At 44.8% G+C, this 21,949-nt stretch overlaps 1 protein-coding gene across 3 annotated transcripts in view; it reads right to left on the bottom strand.

Annotated features, from left to right (window-relative positions):
* LOC119441445 (glutathione synthetase-like) overlaps nt 1-10,515 on the bottom strand; it is an 87,045-nt gene extending 76,530 nt beyond the window's left edge. For 2 of the 3 annotated variants that reach the window (XM_037706062.2, XM_049661304.1), the window contains exons 1-3: nt 10,294-10,514; nt 9,559-9,739; nt 6,642-6,717 (exon numbers count right to left, since the gene is read on the bottom strand). In XM_037706062.2, the coding sequence (XP_037561990.1) occupies nt 6,642-6,717; nt 9,559-9,739; nt 10,294-10,387 (351 nt within the window). In that variant the 5' untranslated portion in view covers nt 10,388-10,514. Of the gene's footprint in view, nt 1-6,641; nt 6,718-9,558; nt 9,740-10,293 lie in introns of all 3 variants that reach the window. The other variant, XM_049661303.1, reaches the window with a different exon arrangement.
* Nucleotides 10,516-21,949: the final 11,434 nt, after the last annotated feature.

Genomic DNA, 21,949 nt, shown 5'->3' with positions numbered 1-21,949 from the left:
AATTTCATTTTTGACCCGAACCATTGTCAACTGGAACAGTCGTAATCCTGTTGTGTTCGCAAACTGTGATTCTGTTGAAGTATTTCAAAAAAGATTGGAACTTCATTTTGTTGCAGTTCTTTTCCTTCTCTATAACAGCCTGAAAAGACGAAAAGTACCCAAATTAAATAAATAAATAAATAAATAAATAAATAAATAAATAAAGTTCAGTGAATGCAGCTGGTAAGCAGTCGATAAACTCTAGATATTCAAAGAGAAGAGTCCAGGATAATCTGTCTGCATACACATTCAATGAGGAACCATATTCTTTCGAGTATTCAACTGTTACATGTATGAGGCCCAAGGTAGGTATTTGCGAATTTTTTTTAATTCCGGGAATAGTGAGACGTATCTGTATTTCATACATTACCCATGGGGGCATATGTGGAAGGTCAGCAGGGGCAAAGTATGATGGTATGGCGGATACTTGGCATTTAACGGCTACTGAAAAAGTAGAGTCTAACCATATGTCGAGTATTGATAAGGGGTGGCGTTGGTGACGGCACAGCAGCCGCAGGAATACTTGAAGAGGTTCGCATCGTAGGTAGACAGGTGAAGGGGTGACGCGAGCTTCCTCAATTGTACCATAAATTGAGGTGCAACATGGAACCCGTAGACATGTTCCCAGCATCTGTGTCTGGGCCCTTTCCAGCGTACGCGAACATGACGGGCTCATACTTGATAAAACTGGCAGCCTGATACAGCCGGAGTAGCAAATGCTCAGATAGGCCCCATTTCATACTGGCTAGAAAGCGATAAACTTGAGCAAGTCCAGTTAATTTTTTCTTTAAGATTGCCACATGCTTCGACACCAACACCGCGGTCAATGACAATGGTGAGGTATCTGTGGTGGGTCACGTATGGGATGACATTGCCAATGATAATAATCAGATACCGACACATAAGCTTCCAGGTGAATGCTATTACAGTGCACTTATCTGTGGCCAGTTACAGTCATTAGCACTGCAGGTACTGAGACGCTAAAGAAACAGCTCACTGCAATCTTGCATGAACTTGCGGTCGCGTGACTGCGGACGTCCATATGCATACGTTGTCGGCGTAGGTACCCATGCGTACTCTATGAGGAATTACTTCTGCAAGGCCAATAAGAGAAACATTGAAAAGAGTCAAGTTGAGCACACCTCCTTGAGGCACTCCATGGACAATGTGTCTTCTCGTTTCGCCATCATTCGTGGGTACGAAGACTGTGCGACCCTCTAGGTGATTTAGAATCTACATGTAGAGACGGCCACCGATGCCCAAATTACTGAGGACATCAAGAATGACTTCATGCAGTACATTGTGATAGGCCCCTTTTATGTCTTGGAGAACTGCTCCTACAAGTCGGCGCCTCCTTTTTTCGTGCTCGATCATGGACACTAGATCAATGACCCCATTTACAGCAGACCGCCCACATCTAAATCCGGTCATCATTTCAGGATAAAGCTCATTCTTTTCCATGAGCCATTCTAATCTAGTGAGCACAACCCATTCCATCACCTTTCCGACACAGCTAGCTAAAGCTACTGGCCGGTAAGATGACAGTTTGTAATGCGCTTTTCCTGGTTTTTGGAGTGCCACTAAACGGCTGGTTTTCCACTGCTTTGGGACTGTACTGGACAACTAGGTGGCATTATAGTACAACAACAGGACTTTCCGACCTTCCACGTTGAGGTGGCACAGAGCAGTAGTATATGAAATACTGTCAGGCATTCCGAGGATTCAGAGGAGTCAGAGGATCGTCTTGAAGCAGCAAGTGCAACGTCGATTCAGGCATTGTGAAAGGAAGGTCAAGCCAAGCATCTTTAGGAGGTGGTGCAGGTCGATCCAATGTGATACATGTTGAAACATTTGTAGTGATAACTCTCTTACAAAAGTCTTCGGCGGCCTGCACTTCCATCAGAGATTGGTCAAGTGCTTGAGCACGAAAAGGATAGTTTTGCTGAGGAGGGGCACAAAGACTTCGTACTATCTGCCAGATCCTAGAAAGTGGCTTTCGAGAATCCAGCGACGAACAAAAGGTCCTCCACCGTTGCCTTCCCATTTTTTGAAGGTGATGCCATATTTTTCGTTGAGCTCGTTGACATAGAACAAGGTGTAATAAAGATTTAGTTCGCCTACACTTCCTTTCTGCTTAACGACGGAGCACGCGGAGTCGTTTATACTCAATATCTACCACATTTACTCTCATAATGAATGCACCCCCCCCCCCACTTTTCCAATCAAGAAGTGTTTTTTCTTTTCCTCACATAATGAACGCACCCTAAACTTGCTGCCGTGAAGTAGGAGAGACATGGTACGATTATATCAGATGCCGAATTGTACCGCGTGTCTCCTACTTTTATTGCGATAGCATTTATGTGGACATTCCAGACTAATTTTTCCTGTCGAGGCTGACGATCGTGCCTCAATCTTGCTCGTTCGAGGGAGCAAACGCGCCGTATTCCGTCGTGCATATGGTGCTGGGGGGAAGGAGGGGGGGGGGGGCGCAGCAACTGCACATGGTGCGGTCGCATACGCCTTATCTTGAAAGTGATCTGCGTCGGGGGCTGAGTCTAGCAGTGCGATGGCAGCTTATACCTTTGTGCGTGCTCCATTCTCGCCGCTCAGTTTGCATTGAAGCACAGCATGAAGGTCACTTCACTCGCTGTTGCTGCCACGCTTCCTCACGCCAACGTTTTGACAGTTAGTGTTCGCGGTCATCGAGTGTGATGTGTTCAGGTTTGCCTGTGTGCACTGACACCATGCTTGTTAAATTACATCGTTAGCAGATGTTCGTAAGTTTATACGGCCGATAAAACTATTATCCTTACTTCGGATAGCTGTCCACGAATTTGCTATTGCAATCGATGATTCGAGGCGAAACTACGTCTTTAGAGGTGGGGTGGCTGCAAAAAAAAAAATTGCTCAAAATTTTTACCTCGCATAATGAACGCTCTCTCCAACTTTGCGCATATTTTTCGGGGGAAAAAAAAGTATGTTCATTATGCGAGTAAATAAGGTATTATTATTCTGGATGTAGGTGCGCTCATAAACTTTATTGTCTTCTGCACTGACGGTGCAATAATGTCTGCTATATCAGATGGTGAAGTGATGTTGTTACAATACTCTTCGACATATGTAGAGAATGAGGATCAATCAGTGCAGTGTACAGCAGACGCAGTTGATTGCACAAACCATCGCACATATGTTGGTGTATGATCGCTCCCATGCATTTCTATGTCTAAGCACCAGCTGACAGATGGCAGGAGGCTCTGTGATACAATAGTGAGGTCTAAGCAACTGCCACAGGAAGTGCCACGGATGTAGGTGGGAGACCCATCACTAATGACAGTCACCCCTTCAGTGTCTATGAAATCCACAAGTTCCTACCACGACAGTTCATTGCAACACTTCCTCAGTAAGGATGGTGAGCATTCAAGTCTCCAATAACAACATGAAGGCATGTTAAACCTTGAGCAGTCGATAGGTAGGAGAGGTCAAGTCTTTGTCTAGGAGGTATGTAGAAGCCGATGGTCGAAAACACATTTAGCTTAAGTTAAAGTGTCACACACGCATATTCAATGCTGTCATGTGGATTGACCGTATGCCGAACAAACGTCATGTCAATGCATATACACATCAACACTTTGCTTTGTGTCCATCTTCACGTGACCATAGCTTAATGTGACCAGAAAGGCTAAATTCCGATGGGAGATCTGGCTCACATATCACGATCGCTGGGAAATGGTATTTAAACACCCGTTGCCTAAATTCAGACATGCGACCGCTTAGACCTCGAGCATTCCATTGCATTATAGCACAATGATGCATCTTCTGTTCTAATGTACAGTGTTTTATCATGAGAGCCATGATTGCCACTCTTTTTTTGGAGCTGCTAATAGCGGCTCCATAGCATCTAATGCCTTCATGACTGATATTGCAGTTGGCATTGCCAATTTGGAGAACAATATACGCGTAGTGTTTACTAGCTAGTTAAGCATGTCTATCACCTTTGCATTTCCAAGCCTTTCATTACATTTCAGGCTCTTGGTGAACACCCAAGAAGTATCTCCACCTGAAGTCCTTTGTGGTAGCGAAGGCCACTCAACAGCCAAAAAGCTTGAACACATGTTGGAGGACACTTCATTCCTTGATGGGCGCGGAGGCACTGGGGAAGGTGCATCTTGTGTGTGCGGGCCTTGCTCTCTCTGTGGCATGTTTTGCAGTCAAGAATGCAAAAAAAAAAAAGTGCTGCTTTCACCTGGGACTTAAACTGGAAGCAGTGACGCCACTGCCGTAATCGGCGCCTTTTCTTGCAGACGAAATCGGCAGCCACCTTGTGCGTGGAGTTCAGACCATTTTTCTCAGAATTTGTCTCTCCTCTCCCACTTTGGGGCAGTCTTTGGATCTCGCTGCATGGGCTCCAGAGCAATTTGCACATTTCATGGCGTCAGCCTCAGAGGAGTCTCTACCTGATGAGTACCACCACATATTTGGCATGGCGCAGGGTTCTTACACACAGCACCCATGTGGCTCAGTTTGTGACACTGTAACACATGTGACACTGTAACGGTCGTGGCACATATGGTCTCACTGAGTGCTTCACACAACCTACTTTGATCAATGCTGGCAAAGAGTCTGACTCGAAGATCAACTTGATGCACCGGGAGCGGCCGAATCGGTGGCTGTCGAGGATTCACACTGTCAATGATAGAAGAGATCGCAGGTCTTCATCCGTGATGTCAATGTCCACGTCTGATACAACACAAGTGCAGGTATACTTCCCGTACGCTAGGAATGAGTGAACTGGGACTGGAACAGGCCAACTGCCTCAATGGCTTTCAAAGCCTCCAATACTGTTTGAGAACTGACGTTCACCGTCAGAATGTTCTTCCCAGCATTAATGCGGATCTCTCTCACATGTCCTGAGGCTATTCGATCGAAATATTTGGCCAGCAATCGGCTGTTCAACGAATTCAAATTCGCTCCTGCTGTGGTTGGTGTGTAGCCCACGCAGAAGACTCGCTCACAACATCAGCTTTGATGAATAGAATCACTGCCTGTTGATATCCGCCAAAGCTGGCGCATCAAGTGGTATGATTGGACTAGCGTGTAATCACTGTCCGAGTCCATCTCTGCCACTGCTGAGCTGTCAGATGAATTGGGAAACCTATAGTCCGTGATATCGCGGTTTTCCACGGACTCGCCTTGCCTTTTCCGCAGGACTCGCCTTGTCAGGAGGGTGCAGAGGTCCTCCGTCCCCCATCCTGAAGGACGACGTCTTCGGGGAAATTCCTGATAGCCAAAAGTTGCACAACTACGAAGAACCACAGAACAAGGACGTTTGTTCCACACTTCTTCGTCTTCTTCATCCATCCAATGCAGAACTTACAATACCGCCACTGGAAGTGCACAGTGCAGCAAGAAAGGTAGACAAAAAAAAAAACGAGGAGGCGAGGCTCATGACGTAAATGCAACACAGTTCCTCAGTCACTGTATGAGAGAAGGCAGAGTAGAAATTTTGCTTGCGGACACTAGGCAAGGAGACGGAGGAGAGTGTTTATGCTGGCTCTTATGCTTGCCTCGTGGTGACATGGTGATTCAAAACTTAAACTTCTTCTATCTCCTCTAATAATGAAACCACTTGAAAAATTATTGTGGTAAAACACTCCGCAGTTGGCACCTTACAACTTCCTGTGTATAAACAACATTTCCAATGGGGCCTGGTGAGGGGCCCTTTAATATTACATTGAAATATACAACATGTTCTTATTTCTTTATTGGGAGAAGGCAACCAAGCCTATGTAGCATTGCCTGCTTTATACGAAATGGAGTTATATTATTTGCAATTAGCCCGTAGTCCACAGGGTTCAAAACTTTTGCTGCTCTGGAAGAAATTGCTGCAACATCCAACATAGTTAGAATATTTATGATCATTTTTTGTCAGATGATGCCATCATCATGAAACTTACATTTTGCTTCATAATATTTTTCAGTGTATTCAGTATATTTTGGTTCATTTGAAAATAAAGCAAGTAATCACTGTGGCTAAAAACAGTGGCTACACTCCTATTGTCACTTGCATTTCAATCAACTACATACAAGCAAGAACATGGCCCAGTGAAGTGTGCCATGAGCTTTCTGGTAATTAATAACAGAAACACATCAGCCCAAGCAGATTCCGCAGTCCTTACGCAGAGTTCAAAGGTGCAAAAAGCACCGTGGAATAGAAACCTTCGGTAAGGTTGTAGAGACGGCAAGGAAGGAAAAGATATCTGACTTGTTTGGTTGTTCAAAACTGTTTTGCCGGCTGTTATGTGCTTATGTGCATGTAACTAACTGAATCCATTTACTTTCGTAATCTTCTAATGCTGGTAGATCTGTGCACTTTCTTGAGCTTTTGTAGGAGGATGCTGTGAGGTCTAAAATAAACACAAGGTTTTGTGCTTCAAAAAACTGTCGCATGAATATGTATTTACATGCTCGCAGCAGGGAGCACACATCAATAAAATTTTAATTGTAATAGCACACAAAGCATGCGTAATGATGTCTGGCAACAATAATGGAATTACTTAGCAGTGTGTCCCCAAAAAATACAATAGTAAGTGAAGATACATTACCTGTGGAAACCCAGCATTCCGAACCTTGTCGTAGATGTCAAAAATGGAGGCTGTGAACTCGTCACTCTCGATGGTACTGCAAAAAGAACAGTATTATCATGGTCTACCTGGAAGAGGTGTTTGGCCATGACACTTGGCCTTGGGAAGCAAAAATCTGAATGGGGGAAAAAAAAAGGTATTCAAAATAATGGGGCACTAATGACGGATATTCAGTTGAGTGAAATTGGATGATTGGACCTATGGAATACCAAAGAGGCTGGTGATAAGTTAAGCTAAGGCTTAGCAAAATAGTAGCTAAAAAAAGAGGAAAAAAACCAAAAAACAAAGAAAGGTGGGTGACTTCCTGTGATGTCATGAGACTTCATCAGCATTTTGTCATCACTCTTAGATTTTTAAGTGAAAACAAAATGATCACATTGCATTCTCTAGTAAACTATGACTGAATCAAATAACTCTCAGGAGCTTTGCCCTTGCATGAAAACTGCTCAAATACGTAAGGTCTGTGATATTAGATTGATTTTGCTGGGGTAGTGGCTTAGGCATAAAATCACAGGAAGATGAGTTTGATGGTCCTTTTTGCAATTGATAATTATTCCTAATCAAACACCAAAAGCAAACACTTTCACCACTCCCACCATCTCTGACTGCTCTTGTGCTTAAGTTGACAACACCGTTTGCTGCCCAAAATGTTATGTTAAAGGAGCAGAGGGCACTGAATGTTTTTCAGCTATTGCCGTAGGTGATCCGTGAACTGTACGGGGTTTTGCTGAATTTTAACTTTGGCTGTAGCCAAGGCTATCAACATCCTACAAAAATAACACTTGCAACATGCTTAACACTTGCAGCACTAAAGCATTTTCCTTTGTGTCAGACAAGGCATTTAGATTTATTGAAGCTTAGACTGAAACAAACCATGCACACTTGTCCTTTCACAATGTAGTGATCCAATATCAATTTAAATGGCAAGAATGTCTAGGGAAACGAAGTGAAAAGAACTCCTCACTTAATATAGTCACATACAGCTTCACAGCTGCCTGTTCTGGCATCCCCTGTTAAGGTGCTTCTACTCAAACAAGTGCAATATACGAGTTATTAAAATACTAGCTGTTTGATTCATAAACTGAATTGAATGCAAGAATTATTGATGCATTGTACATAAGCACAGAATAATTGTATCTGTGGAACTTACACTTAGTCTAAAAGATGACATAAGCAAGAAGAGATTGGTTTCGGCAAATTGGTGTGTCTTTCTTCTTTCTTCTTTCTGGGGTTTTACGGGCCAAAACCAGTTCCGATTATGAGGCACTCCGTAGTGGAGGGCTCCGGATTAATTTTGACCACCTAGGGTTTTTTAACGTGCACAACAACACAAGCACATGGGTTTTTGCATTTCGCCTCCATCAAAATGTAGCTGCCGCAGCCGGGAATCGATCCCACGACCTCGTGCTCGGCAGTGCAACACCTTGGTAACTGAGCCACCGTGGCGGGAGAAATTGATGTCTAGTTAAGCTCTTATTACTAACACATCAATTTGAAAGAACAAGGAAACTAATGTTAAGCCATTTTTACTGCTCATTTTTCTACTGTATTTGTCAATTAGACATGGAAGTAATGCTAATAGGGTCAACACAGCTAGTGGGGTGAGTTGGTTGAGTATAATGAAATGTGTTGCACTGGCTGCACGTGTCATCTTTCTATTCTATTGCCCATGTCTTAAACATAACACAGGTAATTGGTGCATGCCTACCAGCAAAAAGACTTAAGATCATCAGTACACAATGAAGTGCACCCAGAACTGGCTGAATAACACAGTCCCAGCTCTTCTCATTCCACAATGACCATGATATAACAATATCAAGAAGTTAGTTAGTTATCACCGAGAAGCTGAAAAATTCTATAATTTATACTGATTCGTTAAGTGCACTGAGAGCTTTAAATTTAAATTCCGCCTGCGAACCCCTACTTGGTGATATCTTAAACATGGTCTTTTGTAACAAATATGGAAGAACCATACGATTCTGCTGGGTTCCAAGCCATGTTGGGATACCAGGGAATGAAGCAGCAGACAGATATGCGTCCATGGCAGCTCTCAAAAACATAACTCGCACAACACTTCCATACAAAGACAGTATCCAAGCGATTCGTAAGGCCCTTGCGTCAAAATGGCAACAGGAATGGAACGTGCATAAACAACAAGTTACATGTGACTAAACCCCTGCTTGGCGAGTGGAAATCATGCAGTCACCAAGAGCGGTTCTATGAAGTAATCTTATGTCGACTTCGAATTGGGCACACACATCTAACACACAATTTTCTACTTCGAAAAGAAAACCCACCAACTTGCGAGAAGTGCCATGAACCACTTACTGTAATGCACATTATTATGACATGTCCACATATCGAAACACAGAGACGGAAACTTTTACAAAATCTAGATAACTTGCACATACCTCTACACCCCTCCTTACTATTAAGAGACAACCCGCTAATGCCATTCACGGAGTTGTTCAACTTTTTAGATGAAACTGGTTATTTACATCAACTATAAAGTAACACAGCTTTTACTGCCCTAACATTGTTTTTGTATTGTCTTGTGACTGGCGCAGCATGGCCTTAGTCGCTTTTGCGCCATTAAACCAGGATTAACTAACTAATATCAATAAGAATTAAGTTATGACACACGGTGACCTATAGGAACGACACAATACTATGCAATCTAAACTACATTCCTGATACATGCTTGGACTTTGCTGCATTATTCAACGCTTTCAGGCAACCCCCCCAGCAGGTAATTCCAGTGGTTACAATTAAGCTTTTGACTTTTCAGAGAAAGCGCGCGCGCCAGCAGTTAACGCCACAGCTGTAGCTGTTGTTTACATTGCAACCATGGAGAGTCGGCTCGCCGCTGTTAACTTACCTTTGGAGGCAATCGCGAAGAAACTCGTAGTCATGCGCCACGCGATGGATGAGTAGGTTGATATCTTCCTGCAATGCCTTCACTTGCTGGAAGGCCTCGCGCGGGTACGGCGACGGCAGCAGGCAGAATGGCACGAACGTGTAGCTATCTGGCTCATGCGACTTCGACTTCATGCATACACCTGCAAATAATGTTATAGAGAAAATTATAATGGATAGGAACGGGCGCTCATGCAAGAACTCTGCAATCTTATCTACACTATACTGCTGCTGCTGGGCCGCAGAGCTACATTTGGCTACTTCTATCTGATGCGCAGGTCGAGAACACCTGATTGCTTTTCCAAGGAGCGCTCCAAGATATGCCGGGCTTACATGCAAGATATACATTAAGGGTACGCTACTGTTGAAGCTTGTGCGATCAAAACTATGTTTGCTTAGGCGACCAATTAACGTACCTGCGTAATATATTTTTCTTCAGTGTACAAGTAGTGCAGAAAACATGGACACTGCCATCACAAAAGTGGTAGAACTTAGACCTAAACGAACGTTTAAAATGCCTTTAGGACTGTTTAAACATCGTACACTGCTTACATTAAAGGGATCGCAGTTCGCTTTTCGTGCGATCTGAAATCTTGCTAGCACAACAGTGATGAAATATCTGTGTAGTGAGCTTCATATATTGCTTTTTCTGTTTCTTTTGACGCGCTGCTCACACACGCGAACGATGATCGCTCACCGTGAGAGATCGCATATTCCTTTGCATCCTGAACAGCTCGCTTCCGAACGCTCTCGTCCTGCAGCGCTGCAAGACAAGACTCTAAGGGCTCCATAGTGGGTGCGGGTTGATGCTCCACGTTCAGAAAAAGGCACGTTGTCGGGTTTGGAATCGACGGCAATCACATATCAAACATTCACAAACCCACAACCGGCCACTTCTTCGAGGGTCACGCGATCACATCAAGCGGTTACACCGCGCTTTCAGCTGGGGAAAGCGGAAGTAGACACACAGTTTCGGTTTCGTAATGCCAAAGAAGCCGTTTTCTTCATGCCAAGGTGCATACGATTAGGCTGTCAGAAAAAATTACCGTTTATCGGCGCAGTCAGTGTAAATAAAAAAAATAATAATAAAAAAAGCCCTTCTGTTGGTGTGGTTGGTGTTATCGCGAACCTAACTAGAAGAGCAACATCCTCACCAGGATGGTCTCAGGACCCTCAGGACGCTGCTTCTGCTTGTCCGAACAAAATTGAGTACTTATTACCAAAAACTAAATACAAATGGCACGCTTAAAAAATTAATTTGGGGGCTATGTTGTTTTAAACATTATTATTATTATTATTATTATTATTATTATTATTATTATTATTATTATTATTATTATTATTATTATTATTATTATTATTATTATTATTATTACGTTATTGTTATTGGTCGCGGTGTCCAAAGCACACTTTCAACCAACGGTTCTCTTGAAGTAACAAAAGCAGATCTCGAAGGCTATGATTGTAAGTGCATAGGTGCTGCATCTCAGGATAGTTCGTTTGATACCGCATACTTTTTGATCGTGGCAAGAATAAAAGACGCAAAATTTCTGAAATTTCAGAGCACGTAAAAATGCACAAATATCAAAATGGCCGCGCGACTGGCCGCTCGAGGCACTTTGCGTGTATTCGCGGGCTTCTTTCATGCTCGGAAGAACACTTTTATGTAGGACGTATTGAGCAACGGAAAGCTGTGTCGGGAGTTTTTCATGTTGCTGTACAACTTTCTCATTGGCACTTTGTTAATTAGGACAGTACTTCTCGAGATAGATAATTAATTATAATTAATTAATTAATTAAATGTCAGTAACGAAAAAAATACTGGCGGCTACTCCAGTGTACTGGAAACAATACGCACTATATATAGGTTGGCTTCGCGTAACGCCGTTCCTCTTTTTTTAAATCGTGCTGCGTGATAGCTGGGACACCCTGTATATATATATATATATATATATATATATATATATATATATATATATATACCCTCTGCTAACAATTTTCTATTTCTAGCTTTATGGCTCATGCAATTATATCGACACTTCAGGCAAATTGTCGCGGTTGTCATCGCCGTGATGTTCCGCATTAAATCCAAAAGCCATATACATGAGCGACCGATACCCTGTGGGTGCGGGAAAAAGCACGTAACAGTGAGCCGAAAAGGATGGCGGCTTGATGGCATTATTTCCCATGCGCTCAATATTCTGTTTAGTTGTAGGTCACGTAATTAAACGCTAATGGGAAGGAGAGCACGCGTCTTCTCCTCTAGCCCTGCCGTAGCTGTGAATGACTGTGCGCGGCTGACGCTTCATGCGCGCTGTCTTCCTTGCCGGGCTGTTTTTCTGCGCCCCTAGTGTTGCAGAGTTAAGAGACAGATGTCATCGCAGATCACTCACAGAGGCCGTCAGTAGTGGACATAAAAATAGGCAGATAATGATGATGAATATAATTTTCAGAGTTGCGGTGAACCGCGTGGCTGTACGAACCGTTCGCCTCCGCTGCCGGCGTTCTCCACAATGCTTGCGTTGTGAAAGCGATTGCTCGAGGTCATCCAGTGAGGTACTTAATGGTTTACATGGTCCGTGCTTACTATGTCCACTATGTCCACTATGCTTACTATTTTAATTTTATGTGAATGTTTACTACAATTTATATGGCCACTATAACTAACGTTTAGACTCGTGTAAGGGCCACACTTTTCTGTCGCGATTTTGACGAGCCTTTCATGGGACCGGGCCATTTGACTTCATTTTTCCAACTACGAGTATGAAATCCGTCGTAAACCTCCGCGATCGCCTCCTCTCGACATCCAGTAGCGAAGCGCGAAAGTACGCTGCGCGCGACAATTCGCTGTTGAGCCCGATCAGAATCAGCGCCTGGAATGCGATTGCTTCTAAGTTGGATGACTTTTTTTTTTAATATTGGCTGTCAAGTTATGGGTGCGGCCCTTACACGGGTGCGATCCTTACACGGATTTACACGGTAAGAATCTTCCTTCGTGTAATTGCATGTCTTCTACTTCGCTCTCATTAATACTGCTTCGCCTCCGGCCAAACTGCACCCTTGTTTATTTTTTTAGTACTTTGACTCCCAGTATAAGCGCTGCTGCGCATGACTTCTAGACTTCTATTTATTCTGATTTTGAGTGAATCTGGCTTGGCATCATTTCGGTTACTGAGTGAATTTTATATACAAGGTGTTTCAGCGAACAGTTTTCAATATTTTTAAAGGTGGCCAGTGGCAGATAGTACAATTCTTGTTCATGAGCTCGTCTACTCGAAGAGGCGGGCATTACTTGCACAAAAATTGAAATGCATAATTGACTAATTAACAAAATTAACCAATTAAGTTTTTAGCTTATGGCCCATGGCCTTATGCCTTATGGCCCATTTTGGCCCATGTTGGCCCACCTTATGGCCCATGTTGCAATTCACAAATTCTAGCCGTGGAGTGCGGATCCACTTTGGACTGAAATCTCAGGCTGACACCAGTGGCGGCTGTAATTCTCTAATTTTGTGGAGAAATACATTGGCATGCCAGTCACTTTCTCAACAAAACGTCGTTTTATATGCATCAAAGCACAAAAGTATGCAAAATAACAAATTATGGGATTTTACGTGCCAAAACCACGATCCGATTATGAGGCACGCCGTAGTGGAGGACTCTGGAATAATTTAGACCACCTGGGCTTCTTTAACGTGCACCTAAATCTAAGTATACGGGTGTTCTAGTATTTCGCCCCATCGAAATGCAGCCGCCATGGCTGTGATTTGATCCCGCGACCTCATCCTTAGCAGTCCAACACCATAGCCACTAAACAACCACGGCGGGTAAGCGCAAAAGTAACTGGAACGCCAATGCATTTCTCCGCAATGTTCGGGAATTAACATGTTGAAACTGGTGCCACCCTGAGAATTAGTTCCTAGTGTATCGACCTTGCAAATTCCACGGCTAGAATTTGTAAATTGCAACACTGGTCATAAGTTATAAGTTAAAAACCTAGTGGTGATTTTTTTAATTAGTCGATTATGCATTTCAATTTTTTGAGAAAGTAATGTCCACCTCTTCGAGTAGACCAACTCATGGACTAGAATTGTGCTATCTGCCGTAGGCAACCTTTAAAAAAAATTTTTTTTGAAAGTGTTTGCTTAAACACCCCGTATTTATGGCCTCTGCATGTAAGATGCGATGTTTCCATACCTATAATGCGTAAATGTTGTAAATAATTAGAAGACCTTTTTTTCCCTTTTATTTTGTCGCCAGTCGTTAGCATTGCCTACTGGGAAGAGAATCAATATATAGACACATATCACTCACGTGCTTTTCACACGCCGTTGACAGAAGACTCTGCCGAAGGGGTCACTGAAGTCTGCCGTTTTTTTTTTTTTTTTTTTCCAGGGTCAGAAAAGCACGCAAAGTAATTTGAAGTGAGGTGAACATACATCAACATATTCATTCTCTAGGTATAGCCTATCCATTGAGTTGACTGCCTCCTTCTCTTTAAAAGATATAATTAACTTTGTCCTTTGTACGTATTTAAATATAGTGTGTCTGTGCTAGAGCACTGCATGGGCTCGGGCTTACCCTAAAGCCCGGGCCGGGTAGGGCACTTTTTTCACGGGCTCGGGCCGGGCTCGGGTATTTTGACGCGGGCCCGGGCCGGGCTCGGGCTTTCTGGTGGTGTGCATGTAACGTGCAGCGAGTCATCCTCGCGCGTCTCGACTCTGAAAAACCTGTTGCCCCGGCGCAGCTCGAAGCTATAGCAGTGCTACTCATGTGTACCTCCCTTTTCTTCTTCCGTCGTATTTTGCGCTGTTTGAACAGTATGTAAATGTCCAGAAAGACGGAAGGCGCCTCAAACCAAAGGATGCCATTGTATTCCTTACCTAAATCAATGTAATTAATGCTTTCAGCGCGGTGCAAGCGCGTTCGGGACTTGTTGATTCTTCAAAGGAAAATTGGTGAAACGATGACTGGTAAGATAAGATAATTCGTCACGCGGCTGAAATATGGCACTGCGTCCATCCATGATTGCACGCATGTTCTCAACCGGCCGCCTAGCAGCAGCGCATTACGCTGCACCATGGAGGAACGAGAAGCTTTCTTTCTCATTTACTCCATCCATGCGCTGCGCTCAGGACCTGTCGTGGCGTGGAGATCAGTGGTCGTGGCTGCGCTTCGGCTAGAGTGTACTAGAATACGGTTGAACCCGCCGTGGTTGCTCAGTGGCTGTGGTGTTGGGCTGCTGAGCACGAGGTCGCGGGATCGAATCCCGGTCACGGCGGCCGCATTTCGATGGGGGCGAAATGCGAAAACACCCGTGTACTTAGATTTAGGTGCACGTTAAAGAACCCCAGGTGGTCCAAATTTCCGGAGTTCCCAACTACGGTGTGCCTCATAATCAAAACTGGTTTTGGCACGTAAAACCCCATAAAAAAAAAAAAAAAATACGGTTCAGTGGGACGAGCGGCTGGGGCGGCGCATGCTTTGCAGTGAGGCGCCCGACGCGCTGCGATAGAAGTGGATTGGGCCGCATCAAGGTTGGAAACTGCTGGCGATACTGCGCGGCAGGGTCATTCATACTACTTCGCGCGCTGGTATTTGCGTTCAGGACGCTCAAATGGTGTTCATAATTGCATATGGCATGCATTTATGCCTTAACAATAAATTCCTTTCATTCTCTTCTTTATTAGATTTAGGTGCACGTTAAAGAACCCCAGGTGGACCAAATTTCCAGAGTCCCCCACTACGGCGTGCCTCATAATCAGAACTGGTTTTGGCACGTAAAACCCCATAATTTAATTTTTTTTCTCTTCTTTATTATTTTTAATGCCGCTCGGTGATCTTTTTCGGTTTCGGGCCGGGCCCGGGTCTCGCCATAAAACTTTTGGTCGGGCTCCGGCGGGCAGCCCAACGTAAAAACGGGCCCGGGCCAGGCTCGGGCTGAAAAAATCGGCCCGTGCAGTGCTCTAGTCTGTGCATGGTGTTCTCAGCGGTAATTTAAGAAAAAAATTATGTTAAAGCGAGGAAATACGGATGAGCTAGCCGCTACTGGTGCTTCTGATGCGATTGTCCTCCTATTGTCAGGATTTGCCGAAATAAAGCGAAAGTATAAATTAAAAGCCGAGCACGGCCGCGCCAACAATGGTGCCGTAAGCTGTTTAGCCACAACAAAAGTGAAAATGTGGAGACAACGCAAGAGAATCCTAAAATTATCTGGGTAACAGAACTCCGGTAATGACATTTTAGGAGTGGGGGAGGGGGGGGATGAGAAAATTCCGGAGGGGGCTCGAGCCCCGGAGCCCCCCCCGTAGTCGGCGCCTATAAACTGATGATTTCTAAGTAGCGTCAGAAATTGTGTAAAGTACGACGTACGTGTTGATCATTGCCGACAGGCGGCGACGAGGAGGAGAAGAGAAGGAAGAGGGTGCGGGAAAATAGAATGAATATAGATGGAGTGCCCAACACTCACGCATGAAACATTAGATAATTTCCTCATTGTCTGTCAGAGATATGCAGAATTGCGAAAAAGAACCTTAGAAACACCGTTCCGACTTCTTTGATTAGAATTAAATGTTCAACATTTACTATCTTTGGGGGCCTCGACCCTTGGGCACAGTGACAGGAAGGTTGGCGATGCCATCCAGGATTTCATTGCAGGGTCAGAAAGATTTAGACTGTAAAATCAGAGCTTAAGGTTCCGTTATATTTTTACAAAATATATGTTTACCTGTTTACTTATTTTTAATTTTCATTTATTTATTTATCCTACTGAAATCATGTTTTATAATCTACCTCTTAATTCTCATATACGTACCTATTCCCAAATTTACGTTTGCAGTATTTTATAATTCTCCGTTCTTATTGTTATGTCGAACTACCCCGTTCTTGGCTAATCCCTCAGAGTGGGTATGCGCCACTACCATCTAGGCTCTACATCTACATCTACATATTTACGCCTCATCCATCTGGCATGGCTGCCAGGGCACGTGGGTCTCACTTTAAACGAGTCAGCAGACGTACTAGCAGCGGTATCTCTTAAATGCCCGGTACTCAGGATCCTAAGGCATTCGGTATACGTCACTTCTACAAGATTATATATATATATATATATATATATATTTCAAGACATGTCCAAAAGACATGTCAAGTCATGTGTGTTAAAGAACACCGATTTTCAGCCCCTTTGATTTCCTTGGCACAGCAAATGGTGTTCAACAAGAAAATTTGAAGTTTCATTTACGCGAATGTGTTGCCGAATACCAAGGCTTAATTTTTATTCCAATAGGTCTAGTTTGGCTCCCTTCCTTCATTCTTTTTTTTGTCAATTAACCCAAAACTATGGATAATTTCTTTATGGAAGGCCCCTTCCGCCAACTTGGATTAGCCATTACGCTACCTGTTACTGTCTCTGGGGGCGTCGGCACTAGGACACTGCAATAGGAACGTATGTGATGCCATATTAAATTTTGTAAGGGAAACAAAGAGACTGCCATGTTAATTTTATTGTTTTACTTTCCACAACAAGAAAACAAAAATACTAACTTCAAATTTTAAGATAATATAGCATGAAAATTGATGTTAACTATTACAATTCACTTAATATCTCATTCTTAAATAAGAAAATCCTATTTAAGTATAATTCCCTTTGCTACCCACTGCCTCCCGATTCATGGCCAATCCCCCGTTGTGGGCTGTGCCACGGCCGCTGGATAAAAAAAAGGTGCCTTTTTTTATCCAGCGGCCGTGGCTGTGCTATACATAGAGGCACCAAACCAAAATCAAACTTGGGCTAAGGCTCGGGTCTTTATTATGCGGCATTTCCTTTGGTGACGAAATCCCCCGGTCATCGCCCTTCCAAGTCTTCTTCCAGTGAACCACCGATATCCTATCAACATACAGGTATGATCCATTCGTGCACGTACGTCTCGACATATTATCTAAAGGATGCTCTACTAACAAGTACTTTGTAAATATCAAGTATCCGATGTCTTATTGACGTTCATTCTACTTTAGAATTGGGCTGTTTTTTTTATTTTATTTTTTTATTTCGTACATACTGCAGTCCGAAGACCAAGCAGGAGGGGCAAAAAAGGTACACAGTGAAAGAAAAGCACAAGTTAAACAGGTTATAATAAACATTGCTACTGAAAGGCAAGCATACACTAACAAAGATGATTAAATATACACGTGTAGAAAAAAAATGCACAACTCTGTATCAACAGTTTTATGTACACAAGGGTAAAGCAAACACATCAACAGTTTATGGACATTACACACTGATGTCGTAGAGACGTACGCGCTACGTCATCAGGTGGCTGCATTTTATGTTTCCTTGAAGATTTATTTAAGATGCCGTATCGGTTGGTGGTGTAATTTAAGTTTTGTATGCCACATCATGTTTGAAAATACTAAATTCCCCGAGCTTTACTGTGCATAAAATGCCATTCACAATGCACATCGACTGTGGTAGCTAAATTTTGCAGAAGTAAAAGGTGGAACGGTAGGCTCAGGTTAGACATTGAAAATTCATAGAAAATTTTCAGATAATTTTTATTCCGAAAGGTGATAGACCGTGGCTATAGCGCGTCGCGCTGCTGATCACATGACATCAAACGTATGTTGTAACAACATGACAAAAATACTGACAAAAAAAAGCTGTTTATGAGGACTCTGTGCCTTCGTTGTCGGACTTGGCTAAAAGAGGAGCCACGTGACCTAGCGGGAGAGGAGAGGAAAAGAAGAGCTCAACAGGGGAAAGGGTTTGGAGGGGGAGAGCGTGAGGCGCGCCAACCAATGGCGGTGTAGGAAAAAAATCATCAGTCCTTCCCCCACCGGAAAATGGGGGTAAGCGAAGCTTGTCCTGGGCGCACTTACACTAACCATGGTGCGACGGCGGCGACAGAGAGAACGACGTCACTGACGGTTTACCCGCAGTCCGCCGTTATCGCTTGCGTTCGATGTCTCGAGTTTGCTCGGGGGCGCGGTGAGCAGTATTCGCCCGCCCATTTCCACTTGCGATTCTTAGAAATTAAATTGCTTCATAATTAAATCTGTCCGTTACGTAAGACGATGGATGGCTCATACCCCCTTAAGCAATGGCTCATACCCGCGTAAACGCGACCTCCCCATTACGATGCAGAATTGAAGTGAAATTCTACGCTGGAATGACTAGCGGCAATGGAGCCAGCTGTGGAAGCAGACGACGACGAATGTGGGAGCAGTGGCACAAGCGTGTGCCGAGCACAAGCGCAACCTGAGGAGCACCAACGAGCCAGCTGTAGAAGAAGACGACGATGCTCGAGCCAATGCTGATGATGATAGTTTTCTGTACACAGGCGACGGACAGATGCTCGTCGGCCCGTGCAGTGCTCTAGTCAGCGTACCTTTATTCTAGCGGATCTATTTCTTGTTACCTTCGGCCACTCGAAGCCCCGCCAAGTCATGCACAGTGGTCGGGTTGCTTTGACTTTGCGAGGCCAACACAGTGACATCGCGGTAACCGTTGAGGTTCTGGAGGTACCTGAAGTGCGTACCGTCACAAGCCCGCCGCTCAGCAGTATACAGTCCTGCAGCTTCTGTGCGAGAGCGAATATGACATTGCGGACAATTTTCCCCCCGACACATGGCAGCCACAAGAAATAAGCGTTTCACTTGGTTCCGACGTGTGCTGTAAGGTAGCCACTTGAACGATTGATCGTTTGACCAGCGATCTAACAGCCGTGGAAACCAAGGTTCGGATGGACCGTTCAGAGAACCGTGAAACTCAAATAAGGCTGGACACGTACGAGGGCTCTGTTCCTGACTTGCAGCACGACTTCTCTTCCGGACTGCAATCCTTCTATGATGTGGCGTCTCGACGTCATTGGAATTAACCCATCTACAGCAGAAAATGGCACGGCTCATCCAAAACTTGAGATATTTGAAGAGAGCAGAACCAAGTTTGATGGGCACTACCAGGTATATACAAGCTCCAGGTATACCAGGTATATCATATCTGGTATACCTGGGCGCTACCAGGTATACCAGGTATAATACAAGCTCCAGGGATACCTTCAGGTAGTGATAATGGATGGCTAGCTGAGCACTCTCCGCAAGCCCAACTCAATAGGCTTCGACAACATTTCTAACTCCTGAAACAGTATGACACGACATTCAGAGCGTATTTCAACGAAGAGCGAGTTGAAGAAGAGCTACTGCCAAGGGAAAATGTGTATTATATGCCTCATCATGCATTTGTCCGCCGAGATGCTGTCACGACAAAGCTTCGTGTTGTGTTTGACGCTTCCTAGCACGCTCTTGCTCATCCCTGCCTGAATGATTTCCTCTTCAAGGGTATGAAATTCGGCGTTGGAATTGTGCAGCTGTTACTCCTCTTGAGATGTCACCCATTTGTCCTAATTGCTGATATCAAAAAGGCATACTTGCAGATGCTTATTCGCCCGGAAGACCGCGACGTTCTGCGATTCCTCAGGATTGACCGGTTGAACTCAGATGCTGACCCATCGCCACCTGTGTTGACTTGGAGGATGGCGCGGGTCCCATTCGGAGCCTCACCCAGTCCTTTTTACAGCGAAAGCTGTAAATGGCTAGGCGAAATGAAAACCGTTCGTCCCGTGTTTCGCTAAACGTCTCCATTGGCTGCGCCGTCAGTTACGTCGTTCTCTACGTCGCACCCAAGCGCGCGCGCCATTGGCAGCGCCGTTAGTGACGTCGTTCTCTGCGTCGTACTACAGTGCCTAGAAGTCGTGCCCAAGCACGCGCGTCTGCTCTGCCCGCAACGCCGCCTCCTTGGGTCGCCGTTGTCGCATGCGTTCGATATCTCGAGTTAGCTCGGCGTCGAGGTTAGCAGCATCCGCCCGCCATTGGCGCTTGCGTTCCACTTCGCGATTTCAACGTGGACGTTTCGTCGCAGCCGAAGCCAAAGTGCCGCTCGAGAAACTCCCGTCGAAAGCGGGCGTTGGCCCCCGCGAACGCGTTCCCGCCATTGCCACGTTGACGCTGCTCTCCCCGCAACGCCACCTCCTCGGCCCGCCGTTGTCACATGCGTTCAATATCTCGAATTAGCTCGACGTCGTGGTTAGCAGCATCCAACCGTCATTGGCGCTTGCGTTCCACTAGAAACACAAATATGTAACCAATAATTGAGAAACGCTTCAATACAGCGTCGGGATTAACCCACCGCTAAACATCGGGGCCGCACGTTTGAGTTTCGCTGGGTAACCATCTGTACGGAGTGCTTGGGCGGTGATCTTGTTGTTTTATTTTTTTTTTGTTGCTAGAAGCCACCATTCGCCATCACCTAACGGTTTGTCGAGAGCGATATCCGGAGACTGCGGCTTTGCCGGATAAGGCTTTTTACGTCGACGACCTCATCGTGGGACTTCCGAATGTGGATAAACGTGCAACAGTGTACAGTGAAAGCGCGAAATATTCTCTGATGCAAGCATGGAACTGCGCAAGTGGGCCTCCAGTTCAAAAGCTTTGCGGAAACGCTTCCTGTGCGACGAGGTTTCAAGTGAAGGCGAAACTGGGAGATAGGGGGGGGGGGGGGGGGTCCCGTAATACAAAGCTCCTAGGCGTACCCTGAGAACGTGAAGGTGACCATATTATACTCATTGTACGCGAAGCTTCTGACTTCGCAGCGAACAAGCCTTCTACCAAGCGCATGGTGCGTCAGACATTAGCAAGGATGTACGATCCTTTGGGGTATTTGGCGCCATTTACGCTCAGATCACACCTGCTTTTTTAAAGATCTGTGGAAGTAGAAATATACATGGGGCGATGCCCTTCCACAAGAAGAACAAGTGAGCTGGTACAGTTGGCGAACTGAATTGGCCAGCATGAAGCCCTGTGGCATTGACCGTTACGTCTTCCTGCGAGCAAATGATGCAGCCTTTTCAATCGAGCGACACGTATTCCCCGACGCAAGCACCAGAGCGTACGGTGCCTATATCTAGGTACGTGCGTGCTCAACAAACGGCACCTACAACAGACAGCTCCTGATAAGCAAGAGCCATGTTGCACCACTAAAAGCCGTGTTGCACCACTGTGACAGTTCACTTTTGTACTGAGTCACTCAGCGCCTTGCATTGGATTCGGAGTACACCGACAAAAAGAGAACTGTTCGTACGTCATCGAGTCTTCGAGATTCATGGCCTCACATCGCCGATCCAGTGGCATCATTGCGCCGGAAAAAACAATCTAGATGACTTGGTAACAATAAAGTTATTTCACTCACTCACTTGGTAACACGAGGAGTGTCGTCCCCTTGACTTCTTGCGCCGACGTTATGGTGGCACGGTCCAACCTGGCTTCATGATCTGCAACAGTCCATTCCTGATGAGTATGCTGAA

Source organism: Dermacentor silvarum, chromosome 2, assembly GCF_013339745.2.
Source record: "Dermacentor silvarum isolate Dsil-2018 chromosome 2, BIME_Dsil_1.4, whole genome shotgun sequence".
Taxonomy (NCBI): domain Eukaryota; kingdom Metazoa; phylum Arthropoda; class Arachnida; order Ixodida; family Ixodidae; genus Dermacentor; species Dermacentor silvarum.
The sequence above is the reverse complement of the archived record's forward strand: the minus strand, read 5'-3'. Positions and strand labels throughout refer to the sequence as shown.